Source organism: Hippocampus comes, unplaced genomic scaffold, assembly GCF_001891065.2.
Source record: "Hippocampus comes isolate QL1 unplaced genomic scaffold, H_comes_QL1_v1.1 scaffold20, whole genome shotgun sequence".
Taxonomy (NCBI): Eukaryota; Metazoa; Chordata; class Actinopteri; order Syngnathiformes; family Syngnathidae; genus Hippocampus; species Hippocampus comes.
The window spans coordinates 544,143-563,546 of record NW_017805462.1 but is presented as its reverse complement, the minus strand read 5'-3'; the positions used below and the strand labels follow the sequence as shown (position 1 = coordinate 563,546).

Below are 19,404 nucleotides of genomic sequence, written 5' to 3'. Positions count from 1 at the left end.
ACGCATCCCCTGGGACGAGACGGGCAGCGGCGAGGGGCCCGACATCGCCGTTGCAACTGCCCACGTCGTCAAGGTGGAGCAGCAGCAGAGTCGCGCGGGGCCCGACACGGAGGCCGCGCCCACCGATGGCCGCCACTCACCCGATGGGGCGCCGCTGTCATCCGGGGGAGCCACTGAGCAGAAGGTGAGGCAGACACACACACACACACACACACACACACACACACATTTTGTCTACCTGTCCACCTCTGCCCTCTCACGTACGCGCATGTAAGCTCACTTCGTGTTCAAAGTGGTGAAGCTGTCGAGTGTTTGCAGGCGCGCTCCATGACGCCCGTGGAGCGTACGGCAGCTTGGGTGCTGAGCAACGGGCGCTACCAGCAGGACCAGCAGGAAGATGGTGGCGAGGGAGGCTCTTCGGACGAGGTAACCGCCCGCGGCTTCCCATGACCTTGCGCGCCTCTGACTTTTTGTGGCGTTTTGTGCTGGCGCAGTACAAGCGGGAGGCGCGTCGTCTGAAGGAGCTACTGTGCGCGTCCTGGCGTCGACTGGACGAGTACCGACGCCGGCTGGCGGCGCAGGAGGTCGCCATCGGCGGCATGCGTGCCCACTACCAGACGCGGCTGGACGCCAGCGAGGATCGGCGCCGGCGCGAGTGCCGTGACAAACAGCGGCAGATTGATAACGTCCTCTGCAGGTGGCGCGCCTTTGCCGTCTCGTACACACACATGCCAGGGTTATTATAGTTTGGGATTTTTCATAGTTCTGGTTTGCTTTTATGGGACTTTGGTTGATTAAATTCATTTACTTTAGATTTGCCTTTATCGAATTTCCTTTTGTGAAAATGCCTCATTTTAGTTAGGTACATACATACTTTTGTTCATGCACACTCATAATCTCAAACACTCACACAAGCATAGACATTTGTGCAGACTATACACTCATGCACACAAAAACGTGTGTGTGTGTGTGTGTGTTTATGTATGTATGTTTGAATGTGTGTGTGTGTGCGTGCGCTCAGGCTGCAAGCAGTGGAGGAGGAGCTAAAGCGCGACCATGCTGAGATGCAGGCAGGCGTGCCCCCTACCAGACGCGGCTGGACGCCAGCGAGGATCGGCGCCGGCGCGAGTGCCGTGACAAACAGCGGCAGATTGATAACGTCCTCTGCAGGTGGCGCGCCTTTGCCGTCTCGTACACACACATGCCAGGGTTATTATAGTTTGGGATTTTTCATAGTTCTGGTTTGCTTTTATGGGACTTTGGTTGATTAAATTCATTTACTTTAGATTTGCCTTTATCGAATTTCCTTTTGTGAAAATGCCTCATTTTAGTTAGGTACATACATACTTTTGTTCATGCACACTCATAATCTCAAACACTCACACAAGCATAGACATTTGTGCAGACTATACACTCATGCACACAAAAACGTGTGTGTGTGTGTGTGTGTTTATGTATGTATGTTTGAATGTGTGTGTGTGTGCGTGCGCTCAGGCTGCAAGCAGTGGAGGAGGAGCTAAAGCGCGACCATGCTGAGATGCAGGCGGTGATTGAAACAAAACAGGAAGTCATTGATGCTCAGGTACGTCACACAGGAAGTTGTCATTTTTTTGTTTTGCTTCTGTCATTTGGGTTTTTTTAATTTTTTTTTTTATGCTTGGCTGTCTCCTTACTTTCTGCCGGGTTCGAACCACATGGCAGCGTTAACAGGAAGTTGAGACCCCAAAATCCAAAGAAGTGCTCACAAAAGCATTAACGTGTCCCAGACTACCTTTCACACAAAGTTTGCTGTTCTTAGCATGTATCTGACTCGCTGACCCCACCCTCTACCCCATTCAGGAGCAGCGCATCCTGTCTCTGGACGCTACGAACGCTCGCCTGATGGCAGCACTGACGCAGTTGAAGGATGGCTACGGCTCGGCCCACCTGTGCAATCCCACCAAGCTATCCATCACAGAGAACGGGGAGTTCAAGAACAGCAGCTGCTGATTGGGTAGGACGGGATGTCGGGTGTGGAACCTGGACTGTGTTGGACTGCGTGAAACAAAACCTTTTGTAACTTTTCTAAGGTTTTTATGAGAATTGTGCTTTTTTTTTTCGGTGAGACGTTTTTATCTGCTTGTTTCAGATGTCTAATTTATTTCTCTGCATTTTGTGGTTGAGCTACTGAAGTGTGAAAGGTCAAAGTTTGCAAAGTTCCGAGTAAAAAAGTGTCAGAAAGGAAACGTGCTGCTTGTCTCCATGGAAACACAAACAGAAGGCGCTTCCTGCTTGCACTTTTATTTGGTTAAAAAAAGAAAAATAAGACAGGAAGTGATCATATTGAAATCTTCTATGGTGATAATAATGCCGATCAATATAGACTTTGTAGTTTTTGTTTATACGAAAATAGGCAGCTGAGGAAGTTCAACTTGTCTCTGGCCGCCGCCGCGGGCCGTCGCACGAAAGCGCGCCACAAGAAAGAGTGCCGGCTGTGTCGTCAGTGAAAGTGGTTAAGATGACTCCTCCCTCTCACCTGGGCTCGTTAAAGGGTTAATGTGAGCAGAGGGAAGGGTGGGGCTGATGCATGGCCACGCCCCTTCAAGCTCCAAGGCGGTGGGTGGGGTGGGGGGTTTGGGGGATGTTCCCAAAAGCAGTCATCGTGTTCATAGCTTCTCCTTGGACTGCACCCAGATCAACGATCCTGAATGATCCTCGATGATCTGCTTGCTCTGCTCGTAGATCTCTTCCAGGGTGTCGCCCTGCACGATGGCTGTGCCACACACACTCGCGTTATTACGCTTGCTGTGTTGAAGAAGGAATCTGAAGCCGTGTAAAAGTGTTTTGTTTTTTTCCCCCAACCTGTGAAATGTTCCGTGAACTCGTGTTCCAACTTGGCGGCTCGCTCAAACGTCTTCCTGCTTTGTTCCTCCGTCAAACGCTTGTTCATCTCCCTGACGGGGACAAACACAAGCACACAAGTTGGATGTCTGCCTATGTCATTCTCTCCGCCTCTGAGAGAACGACTGTAAGTGGACATGAGAGTATGCGGCTTTGGGTGTCACAAGCATGCCTTGCGTTTGCCTCAAACTGAAATTCCGAACAAAAAACTTTAAAAAAAAAAAAAAAAAAAGGCAAACGAAAAGCACATTTGACAGGTATAAAACTATAATTACAGCAAAAACGTCCTTCGTTTTAGTCTCCGTTCTGTGAAATGTATACACGGAAGAGACAAGGTTGAACAGTCATTTGGGATTTGAAGTTTACTTCAATGCACAATAATAAATATAAAATGAATATAATGAAAAATCCAAACCTATTATAACGGTGTGTGTGTGTGTGTGTGTGTGTGTGTGTGTGTGTGTGCGCGCGCGTGCGTGCGCGCCTTACATGATGTTCTGGACGGACTTGGGTTTGATAAAGACAGCGATGGGATGAAGCAGCGCCGCCTGCAGGCGCTTGATGGCATTGCCCGACACATCCAGGATGCAGTGCTTACCCTTGAACGCACACAAGCACAGCAGGCTCATGTTAGCTTGTTACCATGTGCGAATGGCACCAGCAGAGGGCTGTCACGTATCGTAAATAGTTACTTAAATCTAGTACATTTCATATCGTACATGTATCCGATGGGGGTGAGTTTTACTTTGAAAAAGCAAAAGCGGAGATCGGTTGGTTGCAAGACATTTTGGAAGGCGTCGCGCCCCGATGGCACACAAACGGGATGAGCCACCCACCTTGTCTGCGACCTCTCGCACCGACTGGACGCTGGTTCCGTAGAGGTGGTTGTTGTACTGTCCCGCTTCGATGAACTTGTGCTCCTGGATGTCCTTTTCCATCTGCTCGCGGGATGCCACAAAGTGATAATCTCGAGCATCCACCTCGTAGTCCCGTTTGGGTCGTGTGGTGTCTGTAAAGATACAAGCGTTGTGCCAGGGGAAAAAAAACAAGACAAAAAGGCTTGGCCGGGAACTCACGTGGGACACACGACCCAAACTTGTCCGGAAATTCCGAGATGAGGTCGTCGTTGATGCGGTCCTTCATGGGTCCCAGGATGATGACCGGTCGTGCGTAGCCCACTGGATGAGGAAAAGATGCCGGGCGTCAGGAAAAGGCGTTGGTGCATCCGTGCGATGCCAACACCAATGCACGACACCTTACCTTCCTGTTGGGTGACGGCTTCGTACGACAGGACAAACTCCTCCTGGCCACCTGCTGACAAACGCTCGAGTTGATTCCAAATCAAACTGACGGAAAACTACCAAAGGGCTGCCACCAGCAATTATTCCAAATTTTTTGGGGGTCAATTAATTTAGTAATTGTCAACATGGATTTTAGTAATTAAGTCAACATGGATTTTCCAGAAACAAACACGTCCATGTGGGATGCTGGTTTGTTTTTTTGTCCACTTGGGAGCTGCTAACCGCGCTTTCGACACTGTAGCATCTGTGACGCCATGAGTGACGTCCTCAGAAGTGACGTGATGGTGTCAACGCTGTGACAAGAGCAAGAGAGAAGTGGCGGGATTCCACTTACGGTAGCTGCTTTCGCTATCGCTGGCGTTGGACGTGGCGTGTTCTGAAAGGACAAAGCGGGTCAGCGGTCAGTCAAGAAATCGACAGCAGATCAATCCGGCCACGAGCGCGGCGACGAGGTAACGCGTCGGAAAAGTTTGCGGTTGGAAAGGCTTTCTGGGGAGGAAAAAAAATAAATAAAAAAGACTTGATGAGCAGGAGGCGGGGCCTGAAGGACGGCCCCGCGCCGGCGTCATCTTGACAACAGCGATGAAGGCTCCTGGTGGTGGTGAGGAAGGAGGAGGGGGCGGGGTTTGTAGGTTGGCGTCTGCCGCCAACCTTGGGGATGGTGAACGCTACTTGTTGGATGCTGATTCAGGCCAAGCGCCACCAGTTTCATCCACACTTCTCAACTAACGCTTTCACATTAAAAGAATATGAGACCAAAACAGAAAGGCAAATGTCTTCAATGGACAACAAAAACCAAATAATTGATCTTTGTTGTTGCGGTACTTTGGGAGGGGTCTTAATGGCAGTCAGTCCACTGCCCTGCCAGAAAATGGTGAGCTTTTTTTTTTTTTTTTTGCCCCCTACACGTTTCCTGACATTGGTAGGGCCAAATTGTGGGTGGAGACCAGAGCACAAATAGGAGGCAGCTTGGCAGAGGGATTGGAGGTGGTGGGGGGGCGGGGGTGGAGCGTGACTCACTGTGTCCTTTGGCAAGGAGGTCGATGGCGTCCTGAAGACGACAAGAGAAGAAGAAGCACAAACAGGAAGTTACGGCATCGCAGCGACAGAGCGAGAGAGCAGACGCGATGCGAGAGAGGATGACGCCGTTTGGGCCGGTCGGGTCCAATTGAGAGGGGGGAAGAAAAAAAACAAAAATAAAGTGGGTGGCCTCGTCGCCCTGACAACTGGGTCACCGGCTGATCTCTCTTCCTGTCGCTGACCGATGAGCACGCGGCGACAACCCCGGTGGCGGCTGCGGCCGGCGGGCCTCGTACTCACGCTCCACGTCGCTGCTGTCCTGCTCGCCGCCGCCGTCGCGACTCTTCCCGAACAGGAAGGACCTGGCCAACACGCCTTTTCTACGCTTGTCGCCCGACGGCTACAGCAAGCACACATGAGAGGGACAGGAAGTCGCCGCAACGTCAAACGCTGACTGTCACTCAGGGTCAGCGTGCTGACATCACCACGAAGGAAGAACAGGAAGAACCGCTCCACGTGCACACTCTCACACAAAAAACACTCTCATACGAAAACACATGCGCAAGTGACATGCACACAAGACTGTCCCTGTGTCAGTCGCACGCACACACAATTACTCTCCCTCCCACTCACATACATAACTCTCAGGCATAGACACTCACATACACACTTCTCTCACAGAACCACTCTCTCACAAAGACACTCAAGAACACACAGTGAACATTCACACATATAACCAGTCTGACACAGAATCATACACACAGCGCACACTCTCATGTAACTCATATTCTCTCACACACACATATTACTTCACACAAACTCACACACGAGCAAACTCGCATGCATTCTCTCACACGTGCACACACATTTCCTCTGAAACACGCACACGGTAAGGTGAGGAGGCAGGGCAAAGAGGGGTGCAGCCATTCCAAAGGAGAGAAAAGCGTTGCCATGGCAACAGTGCAAACAGGTGAATATTTGCCTATTCAAATGTTTGGAGGAGGCGTGGCTCCATATGAGTAATGAAGACGATGAAGAGGAAGATGAGGCAGACATCCACGTCATGGGTTATGTTGGGTCATGCGCTTTTGTCAGCCAGGCCATTAGCGAGCAGTCGCAACGCTCCCGCCCGCCGCCGCCGCCGGGATGCTCAAAGATCAGCGACATGCGGTTAAGAGTAGCTCGGGGATGCTTTGGTTGCACACGCGCTCATTAGTATGCGCCGCTAGTAGACAGCATGGCAAAATAAACCCCCAAAACATTGCGATATTTTGACAGCATCGAACAGAAACTTACACCAAAATCGATGGTACAAACAGGAACGGCTTCTCTTTAGACTCCTTTTGTAGCTCGTATGCTACATGTTAGCATGCTAACAGAAGATCTAATATGATGAATCGGAAGGGCTAACGTGCTACATGCTAACACAACAGGTGCTACAGAGCGAGCTAAGTGACCACATGCGAACCGAACTGATAAAAGGAAGAGCTAGCACAGCAAAAAAAAAAAAAAAAAAAAAAAAAAGTGAAGGCTTTGCACTAACAAAAAACTGTGATGTCAAGCAGGGGGCCGAAAACGGCCCGCGAGTTTAAGACCCCTGCTTTACATGCTAACATATCAGCTGATGTGAGACAGGTGTAACAAAAAACAGCTAATCTGCTACATGCTAAGTTAAGTTCTAACATGGCAGGTGCTAAGCAACCACAAGCGGGGCGAATGTATTAAATGCTTCAATGTTAAGTGCCAAGAATTAGTGGGCAACATGCTCGGATGCTAAGAGAACGAGCTACATGTGCTACATGCTACGATTGCTCGAGGCGGCGATGTGGCTCCACTCACCCCTCGCTCTCGAGACTTCGGGTTGAACTTGACCGTCTTCAACCTCGCTCGCTCTTTCTTCTCCACTCTGTCAATCAAACCACTTCAAAGTCACCACTAAGCGTGTGTGTGTGTGTGGGTGCATGTGTGGGTGCGGCGCGTGCGGCTTCCGACCTCCTCTTGCTGGGTATAACGCCGACCTCTTGGACATCTCCGGGGGCCGTCATGTGACGCGCTTGCCACCACTCGTCATCGGAAGCGTTAACCACGTGCAGGATGTCCCCAAATTTGAAGTTGAGGCCCTGACTGGGAAGACCCGAGTCCCGAGTCCTGTCGTAGTCAAACAGTGCCCTGCGCGGGATGGCCGGCGTTGGGCCGCATATCAGGAGGAGGAGGGGGAAGAGGAGGGCGGCGAAGGCGAGGCAGTCGCTCGTCTGACCTGACGTAGAGCGACCTCTTCTGGCTGGTCCTGAGAGATCCCGATCCGGAGCTGATGCTGCTGTTCATCATCTGCTCTCTCAGGTCGTGGATCTTGGCCTCAAAGCGGCCGTACTCTGCACGGGAACGGACACGCGTCAAGCCAAACGGTCTCGGTACGCAACTTGCCCTTGGCCACCCTCACGTCATGCACGAACGACACTTTTCAAAATTGCACCGAGTGGCCTGACTTCTCTCATGCAACAGTGGAAAGTCAAAACTCAAGTGCGTTGCTATCCTAACATTGTAGTGTCATTTTTTTTTTTTGGATGGAACCGCAAACAACATTTCAAAAAAGTTGTCATGAGCGAGTAAGACTTCTCACTCTATTTTGACCCGGTGACGCACTCCGTCAGACTGAGCCGGCACGTCTTTTTCCAGCACGCTTGCGGTGCGGTGACTCACCCTCAGGCCTGTAGTGCGCCATGATGGTGACCGTCTGCCCGGCGTTCTTGAGCGCGGCGGCAGCCTGCTCGTGCGTGGCGCTGCGGAGGTCTACGCCGTTCACCTGCACACACACGCGCGCATATGCATTATGCCAAGGGTGTCAAACTTGTTTTCGTCATTTCGGGTAGAAGCCACGCGAAAAAGCGCAGCTCACCACGCATTTTTTTTAATGTTGACACTTCGGTTCACGGAGTAAAGGTGCGGACAGATCAAACGCATGTTGAGCGTTTCTTGCGGCGCCATCCCCCTATAAAGTCGCATCGACAAGCGCGACGCTGATGACGTTTGAGGCGCTGCGAGTGGGGGGAAGCACCCGCAAATTTGCTTCTTCGCCAGCGTTTGAAAATTTGAACTCGAAGTCACATCGGGTCACGACGGTGACGATGAGAATGTGCTGACAGATTCTGACTGCGGGTGGCCGAGACCGAGCCAAATAGAAGCAGGCTCAGAGAACAGCGAGTCAGGAAGGTGGTGTTTCTGGTGAGCAGATTTATTTTGTTTACAACTGTCAATCAGACAACATTTAGCATTAGCAAGCATCAAACTTTTTTTCAGGGTTTTTTTCTCCAAGTGAAGCACCTTAGTTACTTAGACTGAGTTGTACAAAACAAACAAACAAAAAAAGAAAAAAAACGCCCACGGACCAGATTGTTTACAAACCAGCGTTAGGGTTCCCTCAAAGGAATTGCCCCGAGAGTTTGAGACGTGCGCGTCAGGCACAGTGTGACTTACGGAGACGAGACGGTCGCCCTTCCTCAGCTCCCCGCAGAGGTCGGCGGGTCCTCCGGCCAGGATGAAGGAAATGAAGATGCCTTCGCCGTCCTCGCCGCCCACGATGTTGAAGCCCAGTCCCGTGGTGCCGCGGTGCAGGACTACCTTGCGGGGTTCCCTGCTGGAACAGGAACAGGAACATAGGTGCTTTGACAGGGTGCCTTGCCACCCCAGTTGCCGCCCCTACTGTTGGCAATCAATCTAGCAATACTACATTTAACATTTTATTATACTGTAAACCACAGGTGTCAAACACAAGGCCCGGGGGCCAGATTCGGCCCGCCATGTCATTTTATGTGGCCCTCTAAAGGAAATCGTGGGTGTCAACTTCCATGATGCTTGCTAAAATCTGTACCGAAACGCCAAATTGTCACGTGTAATAAATAATGAGATTTTGTCATAATTTTGCAACCCTGTTTACACTCACTTGAACAGTAATTGAAAAAAAACAACAATAGTTGACTGATTTCAAAACTAGTAAGCCAATATTTTTTTTGGTGTACAAGCAATAATACGATGTGATAATGAAACGTTAATTCAGTTTTTGTCATCATGGCCCTCCGAGGGAAGACGTAACTCCAAAGTGGCCCGCGACAAAAATGAGTTTGACATCCCTGCTGTAAACGTTCCACATCTCTATAGTGTGTGTAAATGTTTAACTCAACAGTTTAGAATTTACTCCATATTAAATATTGATTAATTCATCCATCCATCCAATTTCTAATTCGCTTATCCTCGGCCAATAGGCAGGTGACACCCAATCGCAGGGCACACATCGATGAACAACCACCCGCGCTCACAATCACACCTAGGGACAATTTGGAGTGTTCCATGAACCTGCCATGCATGTTTTTGGAATGTGGGAGGAAACCGGAGTACCCGGAGAAAACCGACGCAGGCACGAGGAGAGCATGCAAACGTCACACAGGAAGACCGGAGCCGGAATCAAACCCTGAACCTCTGCACTGTGAAGCCGGCGTGCTAACCAGTCGACCACTGTGATGCTTAAACATTAATTCATGTTCTTATTAATTTCATCTTTAAAGTTTAGATCAGGATGTCAAACTCATGACCCGAGGGACATTTGCCGGCCCCGCAGGATGATATTTTGAAGAAATTGAAATATTAGTACTGCGCCCACCTTTTTTGGACGGACTGGCGGGAAACGTAAGAGCCTCGATTGCGGCCACCATTCAGATTTCGACAAAGGGCAGAAAAAAGGTGCAGCGTTACCGTGAGACGTCGTCATCTCCCAACATGCCCTTGGGCGTCGGTGAGTAGCGTCCGGATGCGGCTGGTGGAGGGAGGGGCTGAGACAAGAAGTTGGGGGCGTTGATATGATTTTCCAGGTGCTGAGCGAACGCTAAGGAGGCAAACACGCAGAGACACGCGGTCAGGTCGACAAGTAACGAGGCCGTGCGGAATCGTGAAGAAAAAGTTCAGAAAGCGTGAGAAGGAAACGGAAGCTTGAAGAAAAAGCAAAAACAGGAGTGAAGAACAAACAGGGAACATCATGAAAAATGAATAGAGCAAAATGAAAGAAGAGCTCAGGTGGAAAAACAAGATGAAGGAATAGTGAAGGAAAGGAAGAACAGAAGACAACAGGAAAAGAGAAGTAGAAGAAAGAAGAAGTGTGATGAAGAAGTAGAGGCGTGAATGTTTACGGCTGTCGAGGAGGTGCGAGTCCAAAGTGTCGCCGATGAAGACGTTGTTGGGCTTGGCCACTTGGAGGTAGACCACGTCAGGCGTGTTCTTCAAGGCCGTGACGGCGTGCTCGTGGGTCACCTCCTCCAGACAGCAGCTGTTGACCTGCGCGCGCCGACGCCACACACGTCACACTCACACGAGCCCGCGCGAGGCCGCCGCCGCCGCGACCGGCGCTCACCGCCAGAAGCTTGTCCCCGATCTGCAGCCGCGCATCCCTGTGGGCGGCGCCGCCCTCGATGATCTTGGTGACGTAGATGCTGTTGTCGCCCGGGATGTGCTGGTTGCCCACGCCCCCGGCGATGCTGAAGCCCAGACCTAAAAGCAACGCCAAGGCAATCGAATCACTCCGGAGGCGCCTCCCCGGAGCAAAACCCCGAAGATGATTCCGCCTACCTTTGGGGCCCTTGACGAGTTTGATGTCCATGACTTTGTCGCCCATCGGCTTCCGGCGCCGCACGTACAGTCGCACCAGAGAGCCCGCCTCCTTCAGCGCCTCCACGGCGCGACTGTGCGTCACGTCGCGGACGTCCACGTCGTTCACGCGCAGGATCACGTCGTTCACCCTGAAAACGGCAAACGCAGACACCCGGTTGACAGTGAATATCACTTCCCGAAAAAAAAAAAAAATACCGTATTTGCAAATGCAGGTACATCTTTGTCAGTCTCCGTGCCTTCTTCAGTTCGACTCGAGAGGCGTTCATGGCCGCATCCGAAAAACGTAAATTAATGATTACCTCAATGAAACCACGAAGAAAATCAAGCAAGGAAATCACAAAATAAATTCTGTAGGGGCGTGGATATAGAATTTATTTTGTGATTTCCTTGCTTGATTTTCTTCGTAGTTTCATTGAGGTAATCATTAATTTACGTTTTTCAGAGGTGGTCATGAACGCCTCTCGAGTTGAATGGAAGGAGCGTAGCCCCATCTAGTGGAGGCATTGTAGATTGCGCCTTATAATGCGATGCATGCAATGTATGGAAAAAAATTACAAAATAGCCATTCATAATCCAGTGCGCCTTTTAGTGCAGAAAATACGGTATATATATATTTTTGTCATGCATGACGAAAACAACCCTGCTTTGACCTACAGAAACTACGAAAGCAAAACTGATTGCGGGGAAAAAAAAAAAAAAGGATCGAATGTCATCAAACAGGAGAACGCTGGGGAGTTCTTGGCAAAGACGATCAGGTAACGTGTTGCATAATGCACACGCCGGTCAAAGCGAGCCCGGGGGGGTTCGCGACTAACACGCACCTGAGGCGTCCGTCCTGCGCGGCGGCGCCCCCCACGATGACTTTGGTGATGAAGATGCTGGGGTCCTCGCCGATGTGGGGGTTGTCGATGCCTCCCGCAATGCTGAAGCCCAGGCCTGAGTTACCCTATCGGACGGACGGCCGGCGGTGTGACATCATTACGAGCGAGCACCAAGAGGAGCTTCCGAAAGAGCGCACACTCACCCTCTCCAGCGTGATCTCCTCGTACTCGTAGTCGGCCTCGGTGCCGTTTACCTGCGCACACGCGCAGGAGGTCAAAATTAGTTCAACAGCACCAGAAGAAGGAAAAACCGTGTTCACGTCCCGTGGGAGGCGTGACACTCACATAAGGGGGCGTGTCCAGGCTGTCGGCGTTGATCAGCACAGGAGGAGGGTTGGCCTGAACAAAAAGAGGATACAAATGTCAATCAAGAGCCGCAAGGTCGGAAGGATGACTTTGAATTTATATTCAACTCTTTAGGAATCATAGTTTGAGAATTTCCGCCGTGAGCAGCGGGCTTTGCTGGCTCGCCGCGGTTGAGCGTGACGGGTGTGAAGAGGAGCGGGCCGTCATGCCGGTGACCTCTGTTACGCAAGAGCACCCCAGCACGCTGGCGGCAGGACGGGCGACGCTTTGCTGTGAGGCCGCCGGGCCCCCGGTGGCTAAAATTAGCACGCGGAGAGCGCATTGATCAACTTCAGAAAAAGCCGACGGATCGATCACACACTTGTTAGCTCTCGCAATAAAACAGCGGATTCACTGAAAGCGCCCTTCTGAGTTGCTCTGAAAATAATCATCGTTCTTGACGACAAATAATGCGCCTGTCAATGGCAATGACATGTTGGGAGAATTCTTTATGTGGGATTTTTTTTCCCCGCACTGAATAACCCAAAATGTCAGCAAAGATCGTTACAGTGTGAAGACCAGAAAACCGGGGCGCATGGAAGACTTGAGTACAAAAGAAAATCAGCTTTTCAATGACAGTTCAGTTTGTTTGTTTTTTTTAAAGTGGGCAAGCATATAGACGAGCGCGTATAACGCGGGCAAAAATGAAAAGTAGAGCTGCTGTAAACAAGCAAATGACAAAAGACGCTCAGCCAACTGCACGCATGACTTGGGTCAACGCTGCCGACAAGTTGCCACGTGAAGCTGGTTGGCCAATTTGTCAAGTTGACCATCAGCGTTTGAAACGCTCCAGTTCACGCCTGCACGCTGGCCTACGGTTCTGTCCACCAGTGCGCCTCCCGGACTACGGAGAGTGTCACGTCACGCAAAGACGCCAACCCCGATGTGCCGATACGCCAAGATGTCGTCATTCTATTGATGGACTGACTGAAATCCGGCAGACCACAAAAGATGCCTGCACTCGCCTGTCGTTCCAAACAAGTAGAAACACCTCAACGAGGACTAAACCAGGACAAAGCCCGGTTTACAAACACAGTAAAGACATGAATAAAACTAGACCTAAAACTGTCTTTGGGCTTGACTACACAAGGGCTACTCCAAGCATAAAACTGGATTGAACAGTCCTAAACCTGGATTAAACCAGAACTGCATCTGGACTAGAATACTGGAATGGACTAAACCTGGATTTTGCTGCACCAATATTAAACCTGGAAAAAAACAAACATTAATATGGATTAAATTAAACCAGGCCCAAACTAGGACAACACTGGCCTTAATTTGGGTTTGATTTAGACTAAACCAAGGAAACCAGGACGAAAAACTAAATGGACTTGACCTGGAATGGGCCAGGACCAAACCTCGATTTTACTGTGCCACGCCTAAACCAGGATTAAACTGGGACTGAATTAGGATTAACCAGAGTTTAATTAGAATCAAACCAGGTCTCAATCTTGATTTAACAATGACTAAACCAAGTACAAACCTGGATTATAAACCAGGAGTAAACCTGGACTGGACCAAGACCACAGATAGACTTTACTGCACCACTGAGACTAAGGGTAGGATTAAATGAGCATGAAACTCAAATTAAACCAGGCTTTATCCAAGACCAAACCAGTATAAACAAGTATTAAATCCAGAACAGAGTGAAAATTCACCCATTTTGCCAACCTTCATCTACAACTTCAGTCTCCAGACCAAATAATCCTAAAGGGGCAAATGATCAGGTAGAAACGTGGAACATTCCAGGCCGTCAAGCGACGAGGTCGCAGGCAAGCCGTCAGAACTACCTTGACGTAGGCGAGGGGCACCCAGGGCGTGTGCGAGCGGCCGCCCGCCACCTTGGCGCCGGTCTTGGTGGGACTCTTCTTGACGCTGTCGCGCAGGTTGAGGAAGCGGCTGCGAGCGCGACACGACGCCGGCACCGCGCACGCGGTGAAGGTGGCCAGCGACGCTCGCACCTGCGGGTGAGCCCCGCACCGTGTGACGCGGGCGGCGTCCGGCGGACCCGCGGCCTTCCTGCCGGCGCCGTTGACGGCCTTGGAGGTGAAGAGCTGTCGCGAGGACATGGAGGAGATGCCCGGCGCTCGGTATAAATGCGATCCCGTGCCCGACGCGATGCGACGGTTGTGTGACATTGTGCCCGGCCGTGTGTGATGCCCGATGGCCTTCGGCAAGGGAGGCACATGTCAGCGCCGGGCCGGTCCGCCCTGCGTATGAATAATCGATGCTTCCCTTCAGCAGCCGCGTGCTCGTGTGCGTGTCTGTCAACACTTTGGACAAGGGAACGTGACCAGAGTGGTCGCACGCGGGAATCGGCTACGCGGTGACAACTCCAGTCGGCTTTTGCCTGTAAAACATCCGATGCACAAAACTTTCCATCAAGTTTTGTCGATTCAAAACTAACCTTGGATTCAACCTGAATTAGAGTAGCCCTTTAACATGGATTCGGTGAAGTCTAACTAAAATGAAACCTGGGTTTCACTCTGTACTAAGAAAAAAAAAAAGGGCTGCACCAGAATTAAAGTTGGATTCAAGCAACGTTCAAATGTTGCTTAAACCAAGACTAAAACTGGATTATATCTAGACTAAACTAACAGCAAACATGATGCATTAATCTGGATTAAACCTGAACTAATGCAGTCCGAAACCAGATCGATATCTGTCAAAGCCCAACTGGATTCATTCCAGTTTGCATATAAACCGAGTTGTGGCACAGACGAAGAAGTCACACTTGAGGAATACCAAAATTTATGCAAGAGATCCCACTTGATTTTTTTCATCTGCCTTCAGTACGATACAAACAAGCATTTTCATTTCTCGACTCCTCCATCGGGGAGTTGACTGAATACTTGGCTTGTTTACTTTCAAACTTAGTTTGGTGCAGATGTGTGTGGCACACGCTGTGATCATTGATTCTCTCCACCTTTCTCCAAAACCGCTTCAAACACAAAGCCGATAAAGAAATAGTTGTTACGATGTCTTCTGTTGTATTATTGTTATTTTATGTTAAAATGTTCTTTAAAGAGCTCTTTTAGAGCCGTAACGGTTGTGAAAGCATGTATAAATAAAGACGTATTGTACGGCAATGTCACATCGGTGGCCATGTTGCACTGCGTGTACACGCGTGTTCGTGTGAGCGGTTTATTGCCGCATGTCGGGAGGTTGCTAGGCAACGCCATGGAAGGCATGTGTTACTGCAGGCTTTCCTGACGTCTGCGCACGACACTGTGCTGATGTTTAGGGCCGCAAACACAAACGCGCAAAAGACAGATGACGTCAGCATACAAAAACTGGAGAATCTTCAACTTGCGCCAACAAGATGAGGAGTTCAATCTGGGCAAAGCAAAGCCAGGATTACGACACACCTCATCTGAGATTGCATCAAGATTAAAATGAGATTAGACAAAATCCAAACCTAGTTTACAACAGGTTAATCCGTGGAATAAACAAGATTGTATCACAATTAAAGGTGGACTGGACCAGGATTGCACCTGGACTGTATTACAACAGGACCAAATTTGGATTCAACCAGGTTTGACCAGTATTGGACACCATGTAATGTAAACTGTCTGACAAGCACACACCAAAGTGTGTCGCAGTTGGACCGAAACAAAGCAGGATTTAACCTGGATGAAACCTGTACTAAAACACCGATTAAAACGTGCCAAGAATTTAAACCAGGACAGCACTAAAATCTGAACTGACCCAGATCTAAACACAAAATAAACCTGGATTGAAGCAAGCGGAAACTAAGACTGCACCAGAATTTGACAGCTATTCAACATGGATTCAACCAGGACTTCTCCAGGACTAAACATGCACTCAAGCAGACATCAACCAGGATTAAACCTGGACTAAATCTGGATTGAAATCAAACAAAAGCAGTACTGGATCCTGTGTCAGCGACACCATTTCCTGCACATTGAGCAATACACAACAGCAACACCAATACGACAGCGTGCTACAACCCACATGTGCACAACTGTACGCGTGAGGAGGCATAAAATGCGACAGCGAAGGTGTGCAAAGATGGACGACACGCGATCGGCATGACGCAGCATCTTCACCCTCGTCTTCATCATTTCGGAGCGCCATGTGCGGTCTCCAGAGTGCATCACTTCCTCCCCCCCCCTCGCCTCCTCCGGGGGTGGGGGGGACCTACCGGCTGGTGGCGCTTGCTCCTCCTCAGAGTGGCCACGACGCGGCGACCCATCTTTTTAGCATGGCACAGCGAGTGGAGCATCCCTCGCTTGTTGCACATGAAAACAAAAGGTGGAGGTGGGGAGCAGACGGGGGTGGTGAAGGGCATCGATTCGTCGCAACCTCCGATCCTCCCCTCTCCTCATCCTCCTCCAAAACAAACACGAATGAGACGACAGCCGAGGAGACAAACGTAGACGTGCTCCTCCCTCCTCTTAAAGGAGGTGCACACAGACATTGCGGAAAAAAAGTGACCGTAAACCTGCACGGGCGGGAGAGCGTTGCAAGAAGACGGAGGCCGTCAAAGAGAGAGAAACGGAGGGAGAGAGACTAAAACAGAAGGCAAAGCGAAAAAGAGAATCAGAGTACGAGAAGTAGAGGGCGAATGAGGGCAAGGTGAGAGTGTGAGAAAGAGGACGAGAGAGAGAATAAGAGGAGGAGAGAGAGAGAGAGAGAGAAAAAATGAGAGTGAGACAGATTGAGAGGGAACAAGCGTGTGAGAGAGGATGTAAGAGGGAGCAAAAGAGTGAGAGACACCCAGAGGAAATAAGATGGAGAGCGAGGAAGACCGAAGAAGAGAGGGAGGGAGCCAATGAGAATGAGAGCAAGAAAAACAAAAAAAAAAAAAAAAAGCCAGGAAGCAAACGCAGACGAGACCGATGCTACTGTGTGCTCCGAGCGAATGCGAAAATGCGGCAGCTTGACGGCCATAAAACAACATCGCCGCTTCAATCGCGCCGGGCACCAAACAGAAAACGAGAAGACGAGGGCCTTGTCCTTCTCGTCTGACACAAAGAACCCCCAAAAAAGAGGAGGAGGACCATTGCTAGTCTTCAGGTAGTCGGTTGTCGTGCAAAAACTTTGGCTCATGCTAAATGCTAACGCTATCCTGGTTGAGATCTGTGCACAAGTCAGTCCACTCCCCAGACGGGCCAGGTGCCGTTTCGCCACGCTAACCGGACACCGGACAACGTGTGTGTTTTTGTTCGCTTGAGTGCGAAATGTGCTCAGTGGGCAGTTCGCACTTGGAGAGTCAATATTTTTGTTTTTCCTTTTAAAATCGCTCACCATGTTTCACTGCTTCCATCATTGCAAACATACCCGAGTAAACAAGTTAACTGTCATTGGTGCTGCTGGCAAAGTCGTCAGTCACGACTTGCTCTGGAAAACACTTCTTGCTGTTCAGAGGATCCCCCACCCCAAAAAAACATTTGAGTAGGACAGGTTTGGTTTTATTTTCGGCCGCTTCCTTATCAGGGTGTTTCTTTGATCCTTTTCGGATGCAATTATCAAGATAAAACCGCTCATCACAGACAGAAGGATCATCTTCTGGGTCAACTTTACAAGACAGTCGGGCACTTGACATTCTTGATCAGTAAGGAGAAATTTCAGGGCAAAAACAACCCGATAGTCTTCATGCGTGGAGCCGGCCGAAAGATGTTTTGTTTGCAGTCGGTGTCATACAAACGCGGTGCACACGCACGCGAACCATGTTTGGTTACCGGGGCAATGCCGAACTGGGGGGAGGGGGTGAGGGTTTACCTGGACAGGGGGGTAAGGGTTGGAGGAGCAGGACGGGAGGGGGCTGTCATCACCGTGAGGGTAGAGGGAAGAGGGTGCGGGGGAGGAGGGGAGCTCCGGCCGATCGAGTCCTAACGATGGTGACCCATCGAACACACACTCCAGCGATGCCACCTGTGGGACACATGCGGTACAACAGGCGGAGGCTGACACAGGGCAAGGACAGGGGGTGGGGGGGGGGCGGTGCATCTTCAACCACCAGGGCTGAGACACTTCAAACGTGACGACTGCACGGCGAGTGTATCTTCTGAGATCTGCTTCAGTGCGACGACGTGTTTGCACGCATGACATCACAGTGACATTATCACCGGACGGAAAATGTGCTTGAACTAGGGGAACACTTTGAAATGACTTCGGCATCAGCCTGAAGGCATTTTTGGACAAGCTGTTCCTCTGACTGGAGCATTCATTTGGTTTTTTTTTTTTTTTTTTTTTTTTTTTAAAGATTAGTTTTGAAGCATCAAATGGAACAGCAAGGGCAGCCATGCAAAGTTTTTCTTTGAAGCATTAATGCGTGCAAATGTTTGTTTTGCCTTGTTTACCGAGACGAATACACAGTGTGTGATAACACTCGCAATCAACACGAGTTTGGCTGACTTCTGACTCCGATTAGCTTTCAGAGAAGCTAGTCGCTAGCCGAGGGCTTGATGTACTTTTTCCAACCTGCTTTGTGAACGTTTACAAGTTGTGCTCAGTAAAAACATCATGGGTTGGTGTTTTATGTGCACAAACATGTTTATCACCTGACTGACATGAGCAATTAAAAAGGAAATGAAAGTCATTTCAAAAGAGTTCACGACATTTTTCTTGCTACTGTCTATCAATTAATGGGTTTCCCTTCACGGCGTTATAAACCTTGATTTCCAGCAAAACAGGTACAGGAAAGAGGATTGTATGAGCAAAGTTTCCCGGATTTTCTTCCAAGAATTGAGACCAAGCATTGCTGTTCACATTTGCCAAAGTGTGGTACCTTCATCGGGGAGATGTGCGCATGGGTGACGTATCCGTGCACATTCTCGATCTGTGACAGGTTCTTCTCGGCCACCTGGACCAGCTCCGGAGCGCCCGCCTCCTCCGTGAGCTGCGGGGAGCTCTGGTCCTCCGGAGGCGACGAGTCCTCATCATGGTGCCGGTACTTCTGAAACACCACAAGGGGGAAACGGTTAACATCTTTGCTGCCTGCCCAATTTGGACAGACGCCAAGTAATTGCTGAGTGATTCAAGCAGAGTCCTCTACATGGAAACGGAACACACGTCAAGAAGATGGGCGTAGAAAAGTGGAGCAATATAGTCTAGGAAAGTGTGCTCCGAAGCAGCCTTCGATCTGGACCCGTCTCCATGGAAACAATGGCCAGATTTGAAGGGACGATTGGAAGGCCGCATGAATTTGGACACTGGCGTGCTGTCCGAGCGCGCCTGAATTTGAGTCATGTGGCCTTCCATTTTGGACACGGCTTCTGACATCACTCAGCAGGCCAGGCCACGACTTTTAAAGGCATTCAAAGTCACAGAAATTACCGTGTAAAATGTGAGGATGG

General features: G+C 50.0%; 2 protein-coding genes across 17 annotated transcripts in view; one reads left to right on the top strand and one right to left on the bottom strand.

Moving 5' to 3' along the window:
• Nucleotides 1-2,217, top strand: part of rasal2 (RAS protein activator like 2) — a 16,713-nt gene extending 14,496 nt beyond the window's left edge. For both annotated transcript variants that reach the window (XM_019874918.1, XM_019874919.1), the window contains 5 exons: nt 319-426; nt 495-697; nt 1,022-1,070; nt 1,544-1,582; nt 1,840-2,217. In XM_019874918.1, the coding sequence (XP_019730477.1) occupies nt 319-426; nt 495-697; nt 1,022-1,070; nt 1,544-1,582; nt 1,840-1,989 (549 nt within the window). In that variant the 3' untranslated portion in view covers nt 1,990-2,217. The remainder of the gene's footprint in view (nt 1-318; nt 427-494; nt 698-1,021; nt 1,071-1,543; nt 1,583-1,839) is intronic.
• Nucleotides 2,218-2,230: 13 nt separating this feature from the next.
• The window catches only part of dlg1b (discs large MAGUK scaffold protein 1b), a 29,419-nt gene continuing 12,245 nt past the window's right edge, over nt 2,231-19,404 (bottom strand). For 4 of the 15 annotated variants that reach the window (XM_019874921.1, XM_019874926.1, XM_019874934.1 and 1 more), the window contains 22 exons: nt 18,837-19,004; nt 17,828-17,980; nt 12,023-12,076; nt 11,881-11,931; nt 11,678-11,802; nt 10,815-10,984; nt 10,600-10,736; nt 10,379-10,523; nt 9,948-10,077; nt 8,676-8,835; nt 7,902-8,004; nt 7,459-7,573; nt 7,194-7,370; nt 7,041-7,107; nt 5,502-5,601; nt 4,516-4,557; nt 4,141-4,194; nt 3,957-4,058; nt 3,717-3,889; nt 3,370-3,479; nt 2,842-2,933; nt 2,231-2,752 (listed from right to left, as the gene is read on the bottom strand). In XM_019874921.1, coding sequence (XP_019730480.1) covers nt 2,646-2,752; nt 2,842-2,933; nt 3,370-3,479; nt 3,717-3,889; nt 3,957-4,058; nt 4,141-4,194; nt 4,516-4,557; nt 5,502-5,601; nt 7,041-7,107; nt 7,194-7,370; nt 7,459-7,573; nt 7,902-8,004; nt 8,676-8,835; nt 9,948-10,077; nt 10,379-10,523; nt 10,600-10,736; nt 10,815-10,984; nt 11,678-11,802; nt 11,881-11,931; nt 12,023-12,076; nt 17,828-17,980; nt 18,837-19,004 — 2,535 coding nt within the window. In that variant the 3' untranslated portion in view covers nt 2,231-2,645. Of the gene's footprint in view, nt 2,753-2,841; nt 2,934-3,369; nt 3,480-3,716; nt 3,890-3,956; nt 4,059-4,140; nt 4,195-4,515; nt 4,558-5,201; nt 5,233-5,501; nt 5,602-7,040; nt 7,108-7,193; nt 7,371-7,458; nt 7,574-7,901; nt 8,005-8,675; nt 8,836-9,947; nt 10,078-10,378; nt 10,524-10,599; nt 10,737-10,814; nt 10,985-11,677; nt 11,803-11,880; nt 11,932-12,022; nt 12,077-16,247; nt 16,676-17,827; nt 17,981-18,836; nt 19,005-19,404 lie in introns of those variants that run through there. The other 11 variants (XM_019874931.1, XM_019874932.1, XM_019874922.1 and 8 more) reach the window with 10 other exon arrangements.